The sequence below is a fragment of the Melanotaenia boesemani genome, chromosome 7, assembly GCF_017639745.1.
Source record: "Melanotaenia boesemani isolate fMelBoe1 chromosome 7, fMelBoe1.pri, whole genome shotgun sequence".
Classification (NCBI taxonomy): domain Eukaryota; kingdom Metazoa; phylum Chordata; class Actinopteri; order Atheriniformes; family Melanotaeniidae; genus Melanotaenia; species Melanotaenia boesemani.
This window is the reverse complement of record NC_055688.1, coordinates 24536566-24555467: the sequence shown is the minus strand read 5'-3', so window position 1 is coordinate 24555467 and position 18902 is coordinate 24536566. Positions and strand designations below refer to the sequence as shown.

Genomic DNA, 18902 nt, shown 5'->3' with positions numbered 1-18902 from the left:
TTTCATTGCCTTTATTCATATAGTCAGATACAAATGTTTATCAAACTTGAAGATGTTGACTTTGGAGCTGGAGTTTGATGGCAGCCTGACTTGTTGACTGTAGAAACTGACTCTGGCATTCAAACAGCTCCTATAGGTCATGGCAGACTTAATCATTGAGTTGATCTTGATCAGCTGGAATATTTCTTCACAGCTAAAGTTGCCAATTTGGGTTATCTTCAAGACACTGTCGAGGTAGCTACACTTGAAAGGGGTTGTGCACTTATTCTATGCCATGGGATTGTTTGTTTACAATGTTTAAATCTAACTTGGATCTTCATCAGGTCAGAGTACATAATCATATTTGCACCTCACATTGTGCTAACATTTTTCAGGATAGGATGCAACTAATACAAAGTTAAGAAGTTTTTCTTTTTTAAAGGTGCATGATATAAAATCATCAAGTTAAAAACAAGATTGAAAGCCTATTTTTGTTTTTATGTGTTAGTAGTGAGCAGTACCTATACTATCCATGATGTCCTACACATTTCTACACCAAAGCCCAGCTTTGCTAGGCTAATCACATCTATGATGAGCACATTTTTGTGTGAAAATGTACATACACATGTTTAGATAATATGCTTAAAATGTGCACTTATCAGTAATATTATTTATTCAGCAGCTGCACAACTTCAAAAGTTTCCTCCCTGAAAAATAAAAGTGCCACTATGCGGAAGACGCTGCCCACCTGCAGCAATTAAAATGCCTCAGAAAACCAAATTCATTTCAACAAATTAGCCGCATTACTGGCCACTGTGTAATCGCTGATGGCAATTAATAAGAAATTAGTCACAATCAGCCCTTTATTAACATCTCACCCAGGGGCCGCGGCTGGAAATTAATAACCAGAGATTCATCTCTCTCGCTGTCTTTCTGGCTCTCTCACACACACACATACACCTACACACACACCTTCACCCACCTATATTGTTCATGAATCACCTCTAAGACACTGATTTTTTCTGTGTGGATCGTCTCATATGATCCACAATCTGCTCATGTAAGCTAGCCAGCTTCCTCTTTACAAGGGTGTGAAAACCCCCTGAAAGATGAGAGTGTGCGTGCATATGTGTGTTTTCTCATTAGTACAATCAACACATGTGGTCTAACCAGTGTGTGGACATACATATACTGTATATATTTAGAGATAAATCAGATTACACATCAGTGTGATGTGTGCTTCAGAGTGCATGTGTGTATCTTAGGTGCTACAGAAATGGGGAGGGGGCACTGGTGGAGACTGAACCAGCCTCTAGGGGTCCTCACACCAATCAGCAAAGCGCACCAAGAATCAATTAACACCAGTGGGAGGGGGCAGAGGCTACGGCGGTCCACAAACTTAGACACACACACACATACACACCCTGTCTGCATGCACACTGCCCACACACATGGCACTGTCTGAGGAGATATCCATCAGATCACACACAGCACAGTATGCCAGAGTGTGTATGTGTGTGTCTTTGAGACCTGTCCCAGTGTGGACCGGTCGCTCATGGTGTGAGGTTGGGGAACAGATTGGGGGTCAGCAGGGGGGTCAGGCCAGGGTCACCCCCATCTGAGCTGTGTGTGAGTGTGTTAGTCTGGCTGTGTGTGTCTGTGGAGCCTGACCACCACTTCCAGGGCTCACTGGCAGGCAGAAGTGAATAAGATTGATGGTGTTGATTCATACTACGAATTCATTGTTCTCGTGAAATCCACAGAGGATAAATACATCCACAGAAATTATGAAGGAAGGGAAGCGAAATGAGTATTTCACATTTCATATTCTTCTTGCTCTCCTTCTATTTGTGTGTGTGTGTGTGTCTGGTTTGGGGACAGCTGCTGACTACATGAAAACCATTCATCATTGCATCTTTACTGTAAAATTATTGACAGAAAGGAGAAGGTGTACTGGCAACAATGGACTAAAAGAAAAGTCCCAGATTTGAAAAAGAGGACAAGTTGGGCAAAACTTTCAATTAAAGGCAACCCAAATAATTTTGGAAACCTAACCAAAATAAAAAGCAGAGATAATTCACCTTACAGGACAGTTAAATAAAGTGATCTCAGTATCTCCTCTTTAAGTTAAGACCCCACCTCTTTCCTCTTCCTCTCTACACATTGCCATCTCCATCTGTTAGTCCATTGCGTTCGTCCATCCACTACCCCCTCCCTTACTCGTTTCCTCTCCTCCTCTGCTCCTCTCTGGCCTTCCTACCCTGAGGGAAGTAAGGTGATCTCCTTGTACTGGTGTAAGTGACTGGTATTAGTCTCCTTCTCTGTCTGTCTGTTTGATCCCAGCACTAATGACTCCACAGGGACTAAGGGTCTGATAATGGGAAATCAATATAGAGAATAGTGCTCTGGAGTGGCCTCACTTAGCTCTCGCTCTTTCACGCCTCTCAGCAAAGTGCTCCTGTGTGTGTAAGTGTGTGTGTGGTTACTGAAGAAGGCGTTATTGTAGTATGTGGTTTACAGGTCTGCTGAAAGGTGCACACATTTTGTTGCATGTCTGCACAACTGTAGCTTTTCAAACAGTTTCAAGGCTGATTCACAACAAAGCTGCTGACATATTTAACAGTCAGGTGGTTTTTAAATGCATATGTGGTTGTGTATATCTCTGTGTGTAATCAGTCACACTATGCCTGGGGCAAGACAGGTGGAGCTGGTGGCATGAGGCTGGTGGCCCCCCTCCACCCTGAGGGGCCAGAAGGCCCTGCAAAGCAGGGGGCTGGAGTATTTCTCTCTGCCAGAAACCAGAGCACTGGCTGGTGGCAGCTGGTCCTCCTTCCCTCCCTCCCTTGCTCCCCTGCATGAGCACCCTACGGGCAGGCAACAGGAGGGGTGAGGAGGTCAAGAGGCAGGAGAGAATGGGCGACATGCACCATAATCGGCTTTTATGAAGTGAAGGGAACGCAGACAGAGGGAGATGGGAAACACAGCTCTGACACAATGCAGCTGACTACAAGCAGTAATGAATTAACACATTAGCGCCACAACCAGGGGCATCCAGGAGCACTCAGCTGCTCCTAAACGCAAACCCTCCCTGGCACGCTCACTCAAATATGCACACATAAATCAGTCAAAAGTCATTAAAGCCACAAGAAACTAATTAATTACATCAGTCACTGTGTCAGTGGGATCTCTTTGAAAGCTGCTCATGATCAGTAACTGAAAAGAAGAAACTTTTAAGCACTCAGAACAGATTAAACAGAGGTTAAATCTCACTCACAAAGAAAAGACAATCCAGTTGTCCAAACTCAAGCCATGTGCTCAATTATCATTATCATCCCCAAACGATCCCCATTAATGCTTTAACTCTTTCCCTTACATCTCCGTCTCAGCCATCCATCCATCCTGTTTCTGCTCTCGTCCACCCCTATAATTCATGTCTGTGTGGTTGCTTACTTCCCGTTCTCACTCTCTTCCTCCTCTCCCTCCCTCCCCAACTTTTAACCAGCGTGAAGAAGCAGCCATGCATTCAACCATCAGACAGGCTGACATGGTCTACCCTCACACACTCAGAGCCAAAAGCATACTTCCTCATGTTCACTGAAACAAATGCCTAACAGGGAATCTTTAAATGTTAATATTTGCACAAAAAAAGAAGATTTCAGCTTACTGGTAGACAAGAAGACCACACCAGAAATAAATCTTCCTAGTTTGTTTAACAAAACTGTTGCTTCTACAACATTTGGACAGCCAAACTTCTGCTGTCATCCATCTTGTAGAGAAAAATTAAATATATTTTCTCCAATAAAGAGAATCTTAAGGGATTATAAACTTCATAACTGGTAATTAAAATCCTTTAATATCTACTAGGACATAAAAGTAACATTTACAGTGACATTTTACATGGTTTATCTTCTTTTTAACTATCAGTTGAGCTGTGTCCATACAAAGCTGCAGAGCAGGGATGATGATGGTCCTGTCCGGGTCCCTGATGGGGGATCCCATTGCTCTCTTCTCATCCAACAATCCCACTGAGCATGTCAATATGAAACACTATCCCCCCACACTGGGGCCATCTAGGGCAATCCCTCATATTAAAGACGGGTTTATATTGATAGGAGAGGCCTTGAAACTGCTGCATCCTTGTGAGAAAAGATGCATGGAGAAAAGTGTAAATTAGACCAAATCAAGTCTCCCAACAGTACAAACAAGTTTTCTCTATATTGCGCTGGATGTAAGCATGATTTACTACACGGCTTTTGTTGTATGTGGGTTGAGGGGAGAGCGGGCTGTAAAGCTTTGTTTACCGAACTTTAAAAAAGTGCCTTGTAAATGCTGTCAGATGGCCAATGCAAGTGTCTTTCAGCTTAATACCACCTATATTAAATAGTTTAAATATTTTATAAGAGCAGGGTTTTTAGAGCGAGGGAGGGGAAATCGTTAGCTGCGGTAAAGTTTCATTAACTGGTCCCCATTTCGCTGCGAGGCAAACTCATCTCCTCTTATTGTAATAAAACAATCTCTGTCTTTCTCTGGGTACCGCTCTCCACTCATCTCCCTCTCCCTTCTTCTCTTTTACATCATAATAATACACTACATCCCCTTTAAATGCACTATTACTTACCGCTGCCTTTTCATATTGTAACATCACGGGCACTTTAGCGACAATATAAAAGCGTGTCATTCATTATTCAGAGGCAGCCGGCCTCGTCCCCCCTTTTAAAAAGTCAGGCGCGCTGCTGAAATTGATAACGGCGAAGAGACGCGCAATAAAAACGCAGCCCCCGGGTACCGAGCTGCAGCCCAGAACCCCCCGATTATGCAGATCAAGTGGTAATTTCTCAAACAAATCGCACTCTTTCACTCTTTTGTTGTCGTTTCTTTTTGGACTTTTGAAATCAGAGTGTCAGCTTTTATATTGCCTGTGGAAAAAAACGAGGATTGATGTATCCTCAGTAATTCTTTGGGGGCTGCAGGTTTTTTCCAGAAACTAAATATTTTCCTCTAAACGAGATGACCTCAAGGCTACTTTTTTCTTTTTTGTGCACATACGCTTGGAATCGATATTCTTTTTGGTTTCTACTTTTTTCTTGAGTATCAAAAATATACACAAAAGTGTTTGTGTGTGTGCGTGTTTGTGTGGGTGTGTGTTGGGGTGTGTGTTGGGGGGGGGGGGGGGGGGTCCTTCTCCTTGGATAAACCGGTGTACAGTAGGTCAAAACTAATGTGTCATAATCGCTCATAATCATTGGATTACACCACATTAGTACCACCCTACATCTGCAACGAGTGGGACCCCTCTCTGCTCTCACTCTGTGGTGGAGTCATGCAAAACCCAAAATTAGTGATCCAACTGATATTCTGGTCAAGACGCGTCATACACAGCGGATTAAACTAAGATGAAGATGTTTTTTGTTAGTTAGTTTGTTTGTTTGTTTGTTTGTTTGTTTGTTTGTTTGTTTGTTTGTTTTTTACAGCAAAGTCCATCAAGAGAGTTTTTTTTTTTGTTGTTTTGTTTTGTCTTTTTTGCAAGTGTCATAAGGGAAACATAAAAATGTCCGAAATGATGACAGCTATAACAGACCAATTCTCCCCCATCAAAAGCCACTGGTGAGCTCACATATGGCAGGGTGAGCCAGCCAACACTCCGAGTCTGTCCATATTGCCAAACAAACACCTCGGGCCTTGTCCCATCTCATATTGCTTCATAACACTTTATTGTCAAGGGCAAGATGTTGATCTTTTATAAAATATATATTAACTTCTACCTCAGTATCTTTGCATTTTCATTTGAATTTGTACAGTATCATCTCACACTTTCAAGCTCAACAATTAAGGTGTCTTCGGGCTTCATTTTTTGAATAAAAGTGGCAATCATAATGTGATGATAGACAACAAATAGGATGGCAATAAGCGCAAAAAAAGTAACTTACATACATTAACAAATTAAGAGCAAATATCATCATGTAATGAAATAGCTTGGCCCCCAATTAAAAAATGGAGAAAAAAGCCACCAAACATAAACTTGGTTGTCATTAAGTGAATGTGTCTGCTACTAGTTTGTTAAAGTCCTGTAATGTGATAGCCTAAAAAGCCACCTGCCGCATCCCAGGCCGACGCGCATTTGTCTGTCCATGAGACAAGTTAGTGGAAATAAGATTACATGGTCACTTTGGGCGCCTGTTACATTGAATCTGAGGGGTTAGCAGTTTCCAGAGCCCGGACACTTTATCTGAAGTAGCCCGTGGCTTTCCCTTGTCAGGTCATTTAATGTGGCACTGGCCACCATGAACAAATAAGGCCATAAGACTTTGCCAAGCTCAATAGGTGCTCGTGTTACTGCCAGTGCTCAGTACGGCTACTGTCCTCTTATTTTAAATAGTGAGGATGTGGTGGATGTTAAAGATTATCTGTGCGTAATTACGCACATCTTTGCTGCTATTGCTATCATTGTAATTTTGCATTCAAAAACTCACACATATTTTATCTAGACTAATAAAATAACGGCAATATTAACATTTTTTAAGAAAAACCGTGCCTTTATTTTTTTATATGTCAAGCTGAGACTATATATAAATGTACAATTAAATATATTTTTTTACTTTTCTGATTAATTTTCACAGCTACAGAACTTTAACAGTGCAATCGAAATTAACACAAAAGACAAAAAAGTCTTCACATTTGATCTTGAAGCTCAGGCAGAGTAAGCGCTCTACATTTAAAGGCACATAAACCAAGTGTGACATTTGCATCCACCATAAACAATCATCGTGTTATAGCGCGCTTAATAATATCACTCCACTTTTTTTAAGGTTATTATTCCCGCGTATTCCATATGTCATAATTCAGAGTGAAGAGGTGTCAGAGACAAATGAAACGCACTTTGTGTCTTGCTTGAAAAGTAGGAATGGGAGAGGCATCGATTCAGACTTGAATTTTCACAGGAGATGTAAAGTTTTTCCATCTGATGTCATTTTATGACTAAACTTATAAATCCACAGACAGAGCTGACAAAGCGTCATTAGGTTAAAATATTAGAGAAGGCTTTCTCTCCCTTGTTTCATTTTTATATACCATACAAATGTTCATAATAGAGTTAAAAACTTGCTCTATTAAAATTATAAAACACGATCAACTCACTCACTCAGACGGTCTGGAGATACCAAATCTTACAATATAGCTATATAACACGCTGACACTCGTGGTTATGGGAAATATTGAGCCAAACCAAGGGCCTACCCCCACTGACATTCAATCACTCATTTCGATGCCAGCCAATGAAAGGTGGAGAGCGATGGAGGAGGACGGAGCTGCTAGACTGAGCGTTTTGACGCGCTGAGAGGAGGACAGAGCGTCACATCTCTCCAAACGCCCATCAAACTTTCACCACAGCCTAAGTATACAGTCGTTTAGAAGAGGCCTGTTGGAGACAACGTGGACACGCTGGATTCTGGACATATAGGTGGACAGCGATGGAGACACTTCTGATGATGACTTTTGGTACAGTTTGACCCCCTCCTGTGAATTCCAACTGAAAACATCTCGTTCAGTTTTTCTCATCCTTTTAACGACAAGACGAGGGATGGAGCAAGCACCCAGCGCGCCGAGCCCTCCTCCAAAACCGACCCACCACGAGCCCATCAGCTTCGGCATCGACCAGATTCTGGGTGCTGGTTCAGAGCCAGAGAACGGGCGTACGCCTGGAAGACAAAGTGGATCAGATTTAAGCGGCGGGGACGCATATTACAGCTTAGGAAGCCCGACTGGGACCAACGCGCCCTCGTACACCGCGCTGTCTATCTCGCTCTCCGGTATAATGCCTCCGGTGGAGGCTTCAGGTTCGTACGGAGAGAGCAGAGGTATGGGAAGCCGGGGAGTGATACGAGTCCCGGCTCATAGACCTGTGACAGCCCCGGGACCCCCGACCCCCGTCCAGAGCGCTGTTCCTGGGTTTGGAGGGCTGTGCTTCCCCTGGATAGGAAACAGGTTCGCCAAGGACAGAATATCAGGTAGACCAGCTGGTACAGCAAATGTGTTCCCCTGGGGAATATTTTATCATTTCTAAAACAAAAATGACTATCTAAACATCAATAATACTCACAACTGTTTTATTTTCTCTATTTTTCAACATATATTATTATTTTTCCAAAGCAGAGTAAAATGTTTTTTTAAAATTAAACATGTGAATGTTTAAAACACACATCGGGATACTAATTTGTATTTTAAACAATCTATGCTAATAATACGGGTAACTGATTATGTTTTAACAGTTGATTTTTTTTTCTCATTTGTAGATACGAAAAAAGTTATCAGATTTGTGACATAAAATATATTCTAAAATTAACAGGAATATTAACAGACTAAAATAATTTACTTGTTATTTATTGAGGAAATATGTCGATTTCTCCACAACTTTGTTTTGTAAATGAGATGATTTAAAGTTGAATTAAATTATTCTAGTAAACAAGCCTTTTTTAAAGAAGATTAATTGCTCATTTTATTATAAAATGTCAGTAACATGTAACATACTATGTAAGGGTGCGAGAAATATCCCAAAGATATGCTGTTATCTCCTTAATTAGCTGTGCAGAGATCATCAGTTACAAGTCCAAGCAACTTTTAAGTTTATTTAGTTTGTATAACACTATTGTTTCAAATTTAGTAGGCCTACTTTGTTCAGGCTCTTCTTCTACAATGAATGTAATATATTTCTCACCTATTTGCAATACAGCCAAATTTAACACTTACAGTTTTGGTATCAGTAGGCCTTGGATTTCCGTACAAAGTGAGCAGTGAATCCCATACCAGACTTACCGGAGTCTCCCCTTTCAGCAGCTGCTTTGGTGCCGTTTGCCGTAACGCGGCGGATAGGACACCCGTACCAGAACCGGACTCCTCCCAAAAGGAAAAAGCCCCGGACCTCCTTTTCCAGAGTTCAGATCTGCGAGCTGGAGAAACGCTTCCACCGTCAGAAGTACCTGGCCAGCGCTGAGCGGGCAGCCCTGGCGAAGAGCCTAAAGATGACAGACGCACAGGTCAAAACCTGGTTTCAGAACCGCAGGACCAAATGGAGGTCAGTATCAAAGGTCACGTTCAGATGTGTACCCGTAGTCCAAAACTATTTTTTAACTAAAGAAAAATGAACAGCAAAGCTTTGGTATAATTAAATCTTTTCAAATATTAAACTTAAGCCTACCTCTCTTCTCTTAATTACGTGCTTGCGTATTCCTTGTTAACTGACCCCTCCATCTATACACACACACACACACACACATATATATATATATATATATATATATATATATATATGCACCCTATTATAAATTCTTTTATTTTCATTGAATTCTTAGCCCGGTCTACTTAAAAACTTAATAATAAAAAAAGCTATTGCCTAAACACTACAAACCGTCAAAATGTTATATTTTATTTGTATACTTAAGAAAGACTTATCTTTGTATCATCTGCTGTATGAAATTGTAGTTTTGTGTTGTCTTTAGAAATGTGTAGAAATGTCTGCACTGCCAGTCTCTTTGTGTGTTTGTTTGGTCTTGTTTAAATGCATATTTTATTGATTTTATCCACGTTTAATTTTCCTCTTGTCGCCTTTTAGGAGACAGACAGCCGAGGAGAGGGAGGCGGAGCGTCAGCAGGCCAATCGCCTCATCCTGCAGCTGCAGCAGTCTGCCCTCCAGAAGTCTCTCGGCGAATCAGCGGCGTCGGATCCTCTGTGCGCCCATAACTCCTCCCTGTACGCGCTGCAGAACCTCCAACCGTGGGCCGAGGAAAGGGAATAAGGACGACGACGAACTTATTGAGGAACATGGGACTTACTTTGAAGGGAAACAAATGTGACTGGATGAACTTAAGTTTGATCACACCCATTTAAGCGGGTGATTTTGGAACTGGTCATGACTGGTGAGTGATGCGGGTCTAAGGGGAAAGACTTTGATGGACTAACTTGGAAGCTCCGAAACTGCAATTTAAAGAAAAAAAAAGTCAGACGAAAGAGACTTGACATTAAAAAAATCTTGTAAACATGTAATTGTCCTCTCATGCCTGTTCTTATTCTGTTTGTTAGAATAAGATGGGGAAGATATGTACCTTATACAGTCGATCTGGGGGTGTAATTAATTCTGCAAAGTAAAACACAAGATTTGTGTGTTCTGAAGGTTGTTTTTTTTTTTCTCTCTTTCTCTATTTGCAACCATTTTCTCACTCTGAAATTGGCTGTGTAACACTCAGCTGCAGGCATCATTTTAAAATGAAAGCAAAGCCTATATCCACGCTGCAGAGAACATGCATCAAAATGTGTTTATGAGATTTCAATTAAAACATCTGCTCTGAAAACTACAAAATGTTTTTCAAAAAGCAAAAATATCTGGATTAAAAAAATTCTGATCCTAAGATCAGTTTTTATTTATAAAAACATTTATTCGTTGGTTGCCCACAGTGTTGCAATATCGGGAGGGGGAATGCTATTTTGGCAGTAATAATAATGAAAAAAAATCAGGCATCGTGATCTGTGAGGTGAAAAAAAAATATGAAAGAGGCTGTAAGTTGGGTAATAAAGGGAGTGATGCATGTTCAAAATTGGTGGTGAGGTCTTTTCATATGCACATTGCTTTATTTGTGGGTTTTTCTTTTTTAAAAAAAAGGCAGAACCTCCTTTTGTACTTTAACTGAACATGTATAAATAACAGTATAAAATGTTGTTGTGGCCCTTTGAGCTCATGCTTTCCGATGCGTCATGAAGGGGATATTAAGGTTTTTAACCCTCTGTTATGAGGTACAAAAAGAACAACATATGTGGTGTAAGATGCTAAAAAAAACTGACATTAACTGATTTTATTTCTTGAAAAGTTTATTGATAAATATAATGATTTTATACAATATTTCAATACACACATAATTTTAATTCTGACTGTTTTAGGTGTCTGTCTGTATGCCTGTCTGTATGTCCATCAGTCTATCTGGATGAATGTCTGGGTACATTTAAGAAGATCTGCAAGTCATTTTTTATGACAATATTGATGGCACAATGAGCAAAACAAATCGTTTATATATTTTAGTCCTCTTCAGAACAATGGCTCTTGTTTGAAACATGGCTTCCATTCCTCCAGAGTCAGTGATAAGGTCTCATCTTATGGTTTATTCTCAAATCTTGAACTTCCTCAATCATCTTTCCTCCCCGCTTCAACCCCTCACAGTGAAACATGGGTCAGTCCAAGTCAGTTAAACAGACAAAGATGAGGACTAAATTCTTCTCTCAAGCATCATAAGCATCCACAAGCTGAAATTCTTTGCAGGACCTTAACACCAGGACATACACACACACACATAAACACATGCAAATTCCTGTATTGCTCCCTATCTTTATCTTCATGGCGGTAAATGGGATTTTTATTTAGCAATTAGCATCAGAGCAATTCCAGAGTTATATCCAATCAGACAGAAGGACAGACAGGTATCAGGATCAGAAACACAGACAGACATTTGTGATCTCAGACAGAGAGAAGAAGCCATAAAACCAACAGCTAAATATCTACATCACACTCGAGTTGTTACAACATTTAAACACTGATGGACGCTACATAAGCTCACACACTGGGAGTCATCAGACTTGTGTCTGAGTTTAGTATTAAAACAGCTGAGATCCTGCACACGGGCTGCATTCTCAAACGTAAGTATTTAGTAAGAGCACGTTTCCACCAAGTTCTTATTGGAAAGATACACAAATGCTGTGGTTCTCTGTCCTGCATGCTTCACAATATCTCTTGTTTGCTGCATTGACAAAGAAATTCATGATGAGAAGTGCTTCTGTCTGAGCAGTGTGCAGTCAGTTGATTTGATCTTTTAGCTGCTTTTTATTCATTTTATCCCTTTCTTTAAAAATACTGTAGTTAACACACCTGACAAAATGAGAGAGGGGCAGTATATTTACAGTGGAATGAAAGACACACAATAACCATCACAACAGCAACAAACAAAGGAGATAAAGACAAGATTGACAGTCACAGAAAGATCAAATGACGTCTGAGGGACATTTTCTGAAATCAGTGATTCGTCTCAATAGATTTGTTACACTAAGACGCCATCTGTCTGGTTCTGTGACAAACTGTCACATCCAAAGTGGCAGCTTAAGCTCCTCATTTTCCTTCTCACACCAGTGAAGCTGTTCTCTTGTATTCTTGCACATTGTTCATCTCTTTTCCTCATCTTTCTTCGATCCTCTTCTCTTATTCTGTGCTTTTGTCTGGTGCTCCATCTCCCTCATGTTTGTCATCTAGATGACATTTTCAAAGAGCTGTAGAGACCTCATGATGTTTTCGTCCTGTGTAAAGAGGAAATTTAGAAGCTGACTGTGAAGAGAAAATCCCCCTTTTATTCATTTCAGTATCCACTAGGGGGCAGTAGAAGGCAATAAAATCTTAATAATCTCTCTAAAGACAAAAACACTGATAAAACAATAGATATCATAATTAATAGCCACTACAATTAGATTAGCAAAGATGGGAGGTCTTTAACAGGTGATAAGTAAAACAGTTTTGATTATTGTAATTCTTTTTGTGCAGGCATACTAAACATAAATAATGACTGTCCTGTTGATTCAGTTATTTAAGTTGAGTTATATGGAACATGCTGTTTAAATAAGTAAGACAAAGTTGTACCTCTTGACAAGAAAGGATGAATTCATCAAGAGTGACCACACCATCTCTATTTTTGTCCATTTTCTGTTGATAGATATACATATGTCCAATATTGAAAGATTGTCATGCAGTTTGTGAATAAATATGTAAAATACACATTAATCTATGAGATCACCGTAAAGTTTATCAATACTCGTGCTGACAGAACATTTCTTTCTGCTGCAGCACTTTCCACAGTTTTTTTAAACTCAAGCATTCTTATTTAGTGAGTTATGAAGAGTAAACAAAGAAATGGGTTGATACCTGGAAAAAGGCATCCACGTGCTGTTTGGGTGCATCCGTTTTCAAGACAGGGTAAGTGTATTTCCCCATCATGTCATATATTGCTCTGACAATGTCAGTCATCTCCTGTGAGACAGAACAGACACAAAGAGAAGCTATGACACCTGAATATAAACCCAGCAAGAGGGGAAAAAAATAACAGGATTAAAACATACCTCTTTGTTGATGTATCCGTCTCCATTGATGTCATAGAGGTTAAAGGTCCACTGGAGCTTCTCTGTGACGGAGCCCCTCAGCAGGATGGACAGAGCTGTCACAAAGTCCTGACGGACAGAGATAGAATAACAAACTAAAAAAAAGGGAGGGCCAATGTCTTTATAAGATGAGAATCAGCGGGCAGAGATGTGGAACAGAGTGAGAATAAACCAAACCTCAAACTTTATGGATCCTGTGTTTCCTGTGTCAAATGCATTGAACAGGTAGTGTGCGTAGGTGCTGGCATCTACAGCAGCAGAGAAAAAGATAAAAAAGTTGATACACTCGGTGGATTTCATTCAGAGAAAAGAAAAGAAAGACCAGACACACACTGTCTTCACCTCCATGTGGAAAGAACTGCGAGTATATTTGCTTGAAGGTATCCTCATTTACAACACCACTAGGACACTCCTGGAAATATATAGACAGAAAAACAGAGAGGGAGTGAAAACTAGATGAGCAGTTCAGCCAGGGGATTAGAGTCCAATGGGGGGTTTAACAGGTCGAGTCTATCAGGGAATCATTTATCAGTCAAAGCTAGTACCAGACTGGGTGATGCCTTCATCTATGAAACAATCCCATTTAAGCTTGTAGTTTGATATATTTGCAATCTCCAGAGTGTGATAATGGAGATTTAACCTAAATTATCTACGTGTTCATGATTCAACTTGATGGGTTTTTCTGTTTGTTTTTTACGTGTAATTTGAAAACTAAGCAGCAAAGGTACAGTCTTAAATGAAAAACAATTACAGCTTATAAAAAAGGTAATATGAATCAGTGTATTGTTGTTCTTTAACCACAAGTGGTCCTCCAGTTGAGATATTAATAGATTATTTGTCATGACACATAAAGCCCTCATTTAACCTGTCGAATAGCAACTCAGTGCAACTTGTCTCCAGTGTAAATATACATATAACTCATTTATATGATTCAATTTAAAAAAAAAAAGTAGAATGCAAATAAAATAATACAAAGTCATCAAACTGAGATTTTATTGTTGATTTGTGATTAATATTTACTCGTTTTTAATTTCATGATTGTTCCCTCTAAAAAAGGAAGACTGTAAAAGTTATATCATGCTAAAAATGACAATAACAACAATAATTATAATAAAAATAATTGCAATGACTCAGTATGATGGTGTATAAAACAGCATCCCTTCCTTTTAGAGGCAAAAAAATTGGGTAATTTATGTGAAAGCAACCTAATAATTAACCTGAATATACAGATTGCATACAGATACAAATGCTGCTATTTACATGACATCTTTGTTTATTGATGAATCCTCTGAGGTCTGTACATATTACAAAGAACTGTTTCTAAATATTAACAAAAAGACTCTGTCTCATGCCCAGACTGATTGTTAAATTTATTTGACACAATCACAGAAGACAGTAAAGTCGCAGCTTAGATCACATATTAAGTAAAAATGGGGCAACATTTTCTCATAGTTACAGCAACCAGCCTCCTCAGCTCCCTAACACACTGTGTGGCAGTGTTAGAGGAAACTCTGCCACACAGTGGTAAACCTGCCTCTGGTTAAACTGTTGGAAACATGATTCAAGCATCAGATTCAAACTAAACACATATTACAATATTCTAAAAATTCTCATTAAATATGGTTTCTTTGCATTCACTAAAATTGTAAACTTTCCATTGCGATGGTTACTTAGCTTTAAATCAGGCTGTGAAACCACCACAAAATATAAAAATGCTGCTAAAATGACCAAATGACTAAATGGCCGGAGCCCACAGCCCTCTACATCTGGATGACCTTTAATACTCACACCAGAGTGGCCGTAATGTGGACTGAATCAAGGTTACTACAGATTTCATAGTACTATAGTACTGCAATTCAGATAGTTGTTTACTTCAATAAGTAAAGAAAAAAATTACCTACTATCAGAACTGTTCCCTATTATTAATCTCAACCCAAAACCTAATTAATGTTTCCATAACTGAGTTAAAATAATAATAATAATAATAATAATAAGACATGCTCTCGTTTAATTTATTATAAAGCCCCTGAGACTGTTTCGTTTTGTTCATGATGGAAATGTGGTGATCATGTGACCTACCTGATCATGTAATGACCTGCAGGTGTACTAATTAAAAGGTGACTAATCTAAACTGAATGATTATTCTCATTTTCAGGGTGCGCTTGGATTCCTTACATTCTTGAAGCCTCTGTAGAGCACCTGGAGCTCTCTTTTACTGAAGTTGGTTTGAGCTTCTAGCTGGTCAAGGCCTTCTGGCCGATGGCACACCATGGTCATCTCCAAATCATCATCAGCTTTGTCTGAAGGGACAAATACAAAAAGAGAGGAGAACAAAAACAGTGTGAAAGGAGACACACTAATTTGCAGAGAAGAGGAGGGATGAGGAGGATGAAAGATGGAGGAGCAGAGAAGTAGAGGTCAGATCAGCAGCTCTATGTTCCTCCTCTCTCCAGCCCTATCATTAATAACTCATTACTCTCCTCGCTGCAGGGGAGGGGAGAAAGAACAAATCGTTGACTTTGACTCAACACACACACACACACACACACACAAATACATACCTATAGGTGAACTTACAGTACAAATTCAAACACCCTCCCTTTTTCTTGTCCTCCCAAAGACACTCATCTACATGACTCTGGTCCTCCCTGAAGCAATCTGCAGTGTAATAATTATGCATACTGTTATAACTGTGCATAATTTAACACAAGGACTAATAAAAATTCAGAATATGATAGTGGTCATAATGTGAAGTAGTAAGAGGCTAAAAAAAATGTTGGTGGCATTTAAATAGTAAGACGCTGTGTTAAATGAACATCTCTTCAAACTTCAAACTTCAAATTTCAGTGTGACTGAGCAGCATAATGAGAAAAATCTCTCAATTTATTTAAAAATTAAACAACACCAGCTTATAAATAAATCTGTGTAATCTCTCATCAGTCACGATGTTGAATTAGACTGCATGATGATCGAATACAATTTCCTCTCTATGTTTAACACGAATGTGAAAATGATAGTTACAGTATTTCACTACAGAGCCATAATTGTGGGATTTATGACACCTTGATTTAAAAATCTGGTCCAGAAAACTAATTATTGAAGCGACCAAACAATTTCAGCAAAGCATGGTTTGAATGTGAAATGTGTCACAGTACACAAAGCTTTCTGAATGTGTCCTATTCAGCTGTAATTGATTGTCAAACAGTGTAAGGTTCACTCTGTCCTTTGCTATCAAGACCTTAAAACACTGGCAATTTTTAAACAGACATTTTTATGTGCATGGCAAAACCATTAGCACCCTGTGAAGCCTCATTACACCAGCGCTTTACCAGTTCTGTGTTCTCAATGATTCATGGGTATGAGGTCAGCATTTTACTATGCAACTTTATCTCACGGTTAAATCAAGCTGAAGTCAGGCCAACTTCTTTCAGATTCAGTACACTGTGTCTCTATGTTATATATCACAGACAGTACACTGGGTTTGAATTTTATTGCTAGATTTGATTGTATACTTACTTGAACACCTGGTCTATGATGAAATGTGGAACTACAGATACTCTGAAATGATTAATACAATAACATGACAAAGCCAACCAACAGCAATAATAATAATTTGCATAAAAACTCCTTCTATAGTGCCAATGCATTTCTTTAATTTTAGAAGCATTTTAAGCTGGCCCAGCTGTTAACCCCTCATTCCTCTCTCTCTTTAACACACACACATCCTCACACAACTACTGAGGATCATGTGCTTCATCACAGTCAGACTTTGTCTGAAATGAGGAGCAACTGCAACACACACACACACACACACAAAAGACAGCTAAACTAACAACAGAAAATTCTAACACAGCCCATGATATGCATGTAAAACATGCACCTATAGTAAAAATATAGTAAAACAGCACCTGTCACCAGCATGTGTCTGCACTGAAAGCCACCACAGTATAGAGTAAAACAGAGTTTATTGAAGTAGTTTAAATTGCAGGAGTAGCAGGGATGCATTAGAAAAACCGTTTGATTAATACAGCACGTGAACCTGTATAAAACAGGTGCAGTGAGGATCTGAAGTCTCATATAGATGAGCTGATTCTAAGTGTGTATTATACAGAATGAAAGTTGACATTATTCCCTTTCTGCTCATTTAATTTGGTCATTTTCCTTTGAGATAAAAGCTCATATGAAGTTTCCTTACTGTCTTTATGGAGAGAATTTTGTCTCAATTCAAACCATGTAGAAAATTACACAAGTAATCAGAATTTTAAAATTCCTGTTTAAGAGTGAAAATCTGACCCTGAAACTGAGGCACCAAATCATATTCAGTCTTTAACTCCACAATGCCGTATGTATTTAATACATACAGTTTCTGAGACCTTTTGCATCATTTTACGGTAAAAACTTGGCTTAAAACTTTGTAATCTATAAAATCTGATACTTGTCATCTGCCCCCTGTTGGATACAGTAATACAATTATGCACAACACTAATTTTGACACACTATTTTTACATATTTTTGGTAAATATACAAAATTATTTGTGTTTATTTTTTTTACACTTTGTTAAAGGGCCAAATAAAGACTTCAGATTCAAAATATTACACTTTCCCCCCATTTTTTCTTGGGTTAAGCTTTAAAGGGTTAATATTTCTTTTGTCCTCCAATCTTTTTCCAGGTTGACTGAAAATCTTGTTGGTTGAATTTATGTTGGATGTTGTTGGATGTTAGTATAAGAACTCACCCTCTACAGTGATGACTCCCAGCAGGTGCAGCATTTTGACAGCCCCACAGCACAGCAGGATGATGGCTACGGTATGCAAGCCATTGTCGCTCTGTCCCTCTTTTTCCATTTAACTATTTTCCTAATCTCAATAATGCACAAGTTTGAAGAAGTAAAACATGGTATACTTAAAGCCTTTACTAAGCACAGCTTTCCACTAACTCCCTTCTCACCCATTCAGCTGTTGTTTCTCTGTACAGCTTTCATGATCATGAACTTTTCTCCTTCCTGCTTCCTCTAACAGTGAGATCTGTCTCTCTTTATCTCTGTCTTTTTATCCCCACTGTCTCTCCCCTCCCTGGGGCATCTCCCTCTCATGTTCCAACCTCCTCTCCATCCCACTAACTTTCCATGTCTACGCCTCTTCACCCCTACGACCCCTCACAATCCCCATTGGAACACAGTCACAGTGTCCTTCACTCTGTAAGACTGGGCTTTAACAGGACGGTCTGCTCTGAGCACACTGTAACAGTGATGATCTCACCTTCACTTGTACCACCATATTTGCATGTGTGTGCTCACAAGCAGATCAACACTTGATTAATTATTCCCATTTACAGAGTCATCCCCAATCAACAGAGGGCTTCAATTACAGCAAAGTGACTTTTCTAACTAAACATTCCCGAGTCCTTTCATGTAACTTTTCCCTCAATAAACATAACTTTTGCTTAATTCAGTGTTTATGAAAATAACTAGTGACATTAATTTGACCTTTAGGCTTTATGAGAACAAAATCCTTTTTAATGAGGGGAGAACCAAACAAGCAGTTATAACCAATGAATGCCAGCAGGGGGCAGCAAAACCCAACACACGAAGCACAATCAGGGTCAAGCAGTGAGTATAGGGGAGCTGCTGATTTCATGTTAACCTGATAATTGAGCCAGGATTTATCTAAATATATCATTTTACATATATATATGTATATATATATATATATATATATATATATATACTTTGGATTGTCCTAAAAA

General features: G+C 39.2%; 2 protein-coding genes across 7 annotated transcripts in view; one reads left to right on the top strand and one right to left on the bottom strand.

Annotated features, from left to right (window-relative positions):
* Positions 1-921: 921 nt before the first annotated feature.
* The window catches only part of LOC121642832 (Kv channel-interacting protein 1), a 65897-nt gene continuing 47916 nt past the window's right edge, over positions 922-18902 (bottom strand). For 3 of the 5 annotated variants that reach the window (XM_041989810.1, XM_041989812.1, XM_041989811.1), the window contains exons 2-8: positions 15332-15456; positions 13499-13568; positions 13334-13404; positions 13118-13225; positions 12924-13028; positions 12642-12704; positions 10623-12304 (exon numbers count right to left, since the gene is read on the bottom strand). In XM_041989810.1, coding sequence (XP_041845744.1) covers positions 12257-12304; positions 12642-12704; positions 12924-13028; positions 13118-13225; positions 13334-13404; positions 13499-13568; positions 15332-15456 — 590 coding nt within the window. In that variant the 3' untranslated portion in view covers positions 10623-12256. Of the gene's footprint in view, positions 952-10622; positions 12305-12641; positions 12705-12923; positions 13029-13117; positions 13226-13333; positions 13405-13498; positions 13569-15331; positions 15457-18902 lie in introns of those variants that run through there. The other 2 variants (XR_006010974.1, XR_006010975.1) reach the window with 2 other exon arrangements.
* LOC121642831 (T-cell leukemia homeobox protein 3-like) lies at positions 7334-10291 on the top strand. 2 transcript variants are annotated; one of them, XM_041989809.1, is made up of 3 exons: positions 7334-7982; positions 8809-9046; positions 9584-10291. In XM_041989809.1, exons 1-3 carry the CDS (start codon positions 7556-7558, stop codon positions 9765-9767), a joined length of 849 nt encoding a protein of 282 aa, XP_041845743.1. In that variant the 5' UTR covers positions 7334-7555; the 3' UTR covers positions 9768-10291. The 2 variants fall into 2 exon arrangements, with proteins under 2 accessions (XP_041845743.1, XP_041845741.1); XM_041989807.1 differs by having other exon boundaries at positions 8806-9046.

Excerpts from the sequence above, each read along its gene's own strand:
- LOC121642831 (XM_041989807.1), top strand. The coding sequence starts at position 7,556 with ATGGAGCAAGCACCCAGCGCGCCGAGCCCTCCTCCAAAACCGACCCAC. Across the intron at positions 7,983-8,805 it reads CGCCAAGGACAGAATATCAG|CAGCTGCTTTGGTGCCGTTT; the intron begins GTAGACCAGCTG and ends CTCCCCTTTCAG. Across the intron at positions 9,047-9,583 it reads AACCGCAGGACCAAATGGAG|GAGACAGACAGCCGAGGAGA; the intron begins GTCAGTATCAAA and ends GTCGCCTTTTAG.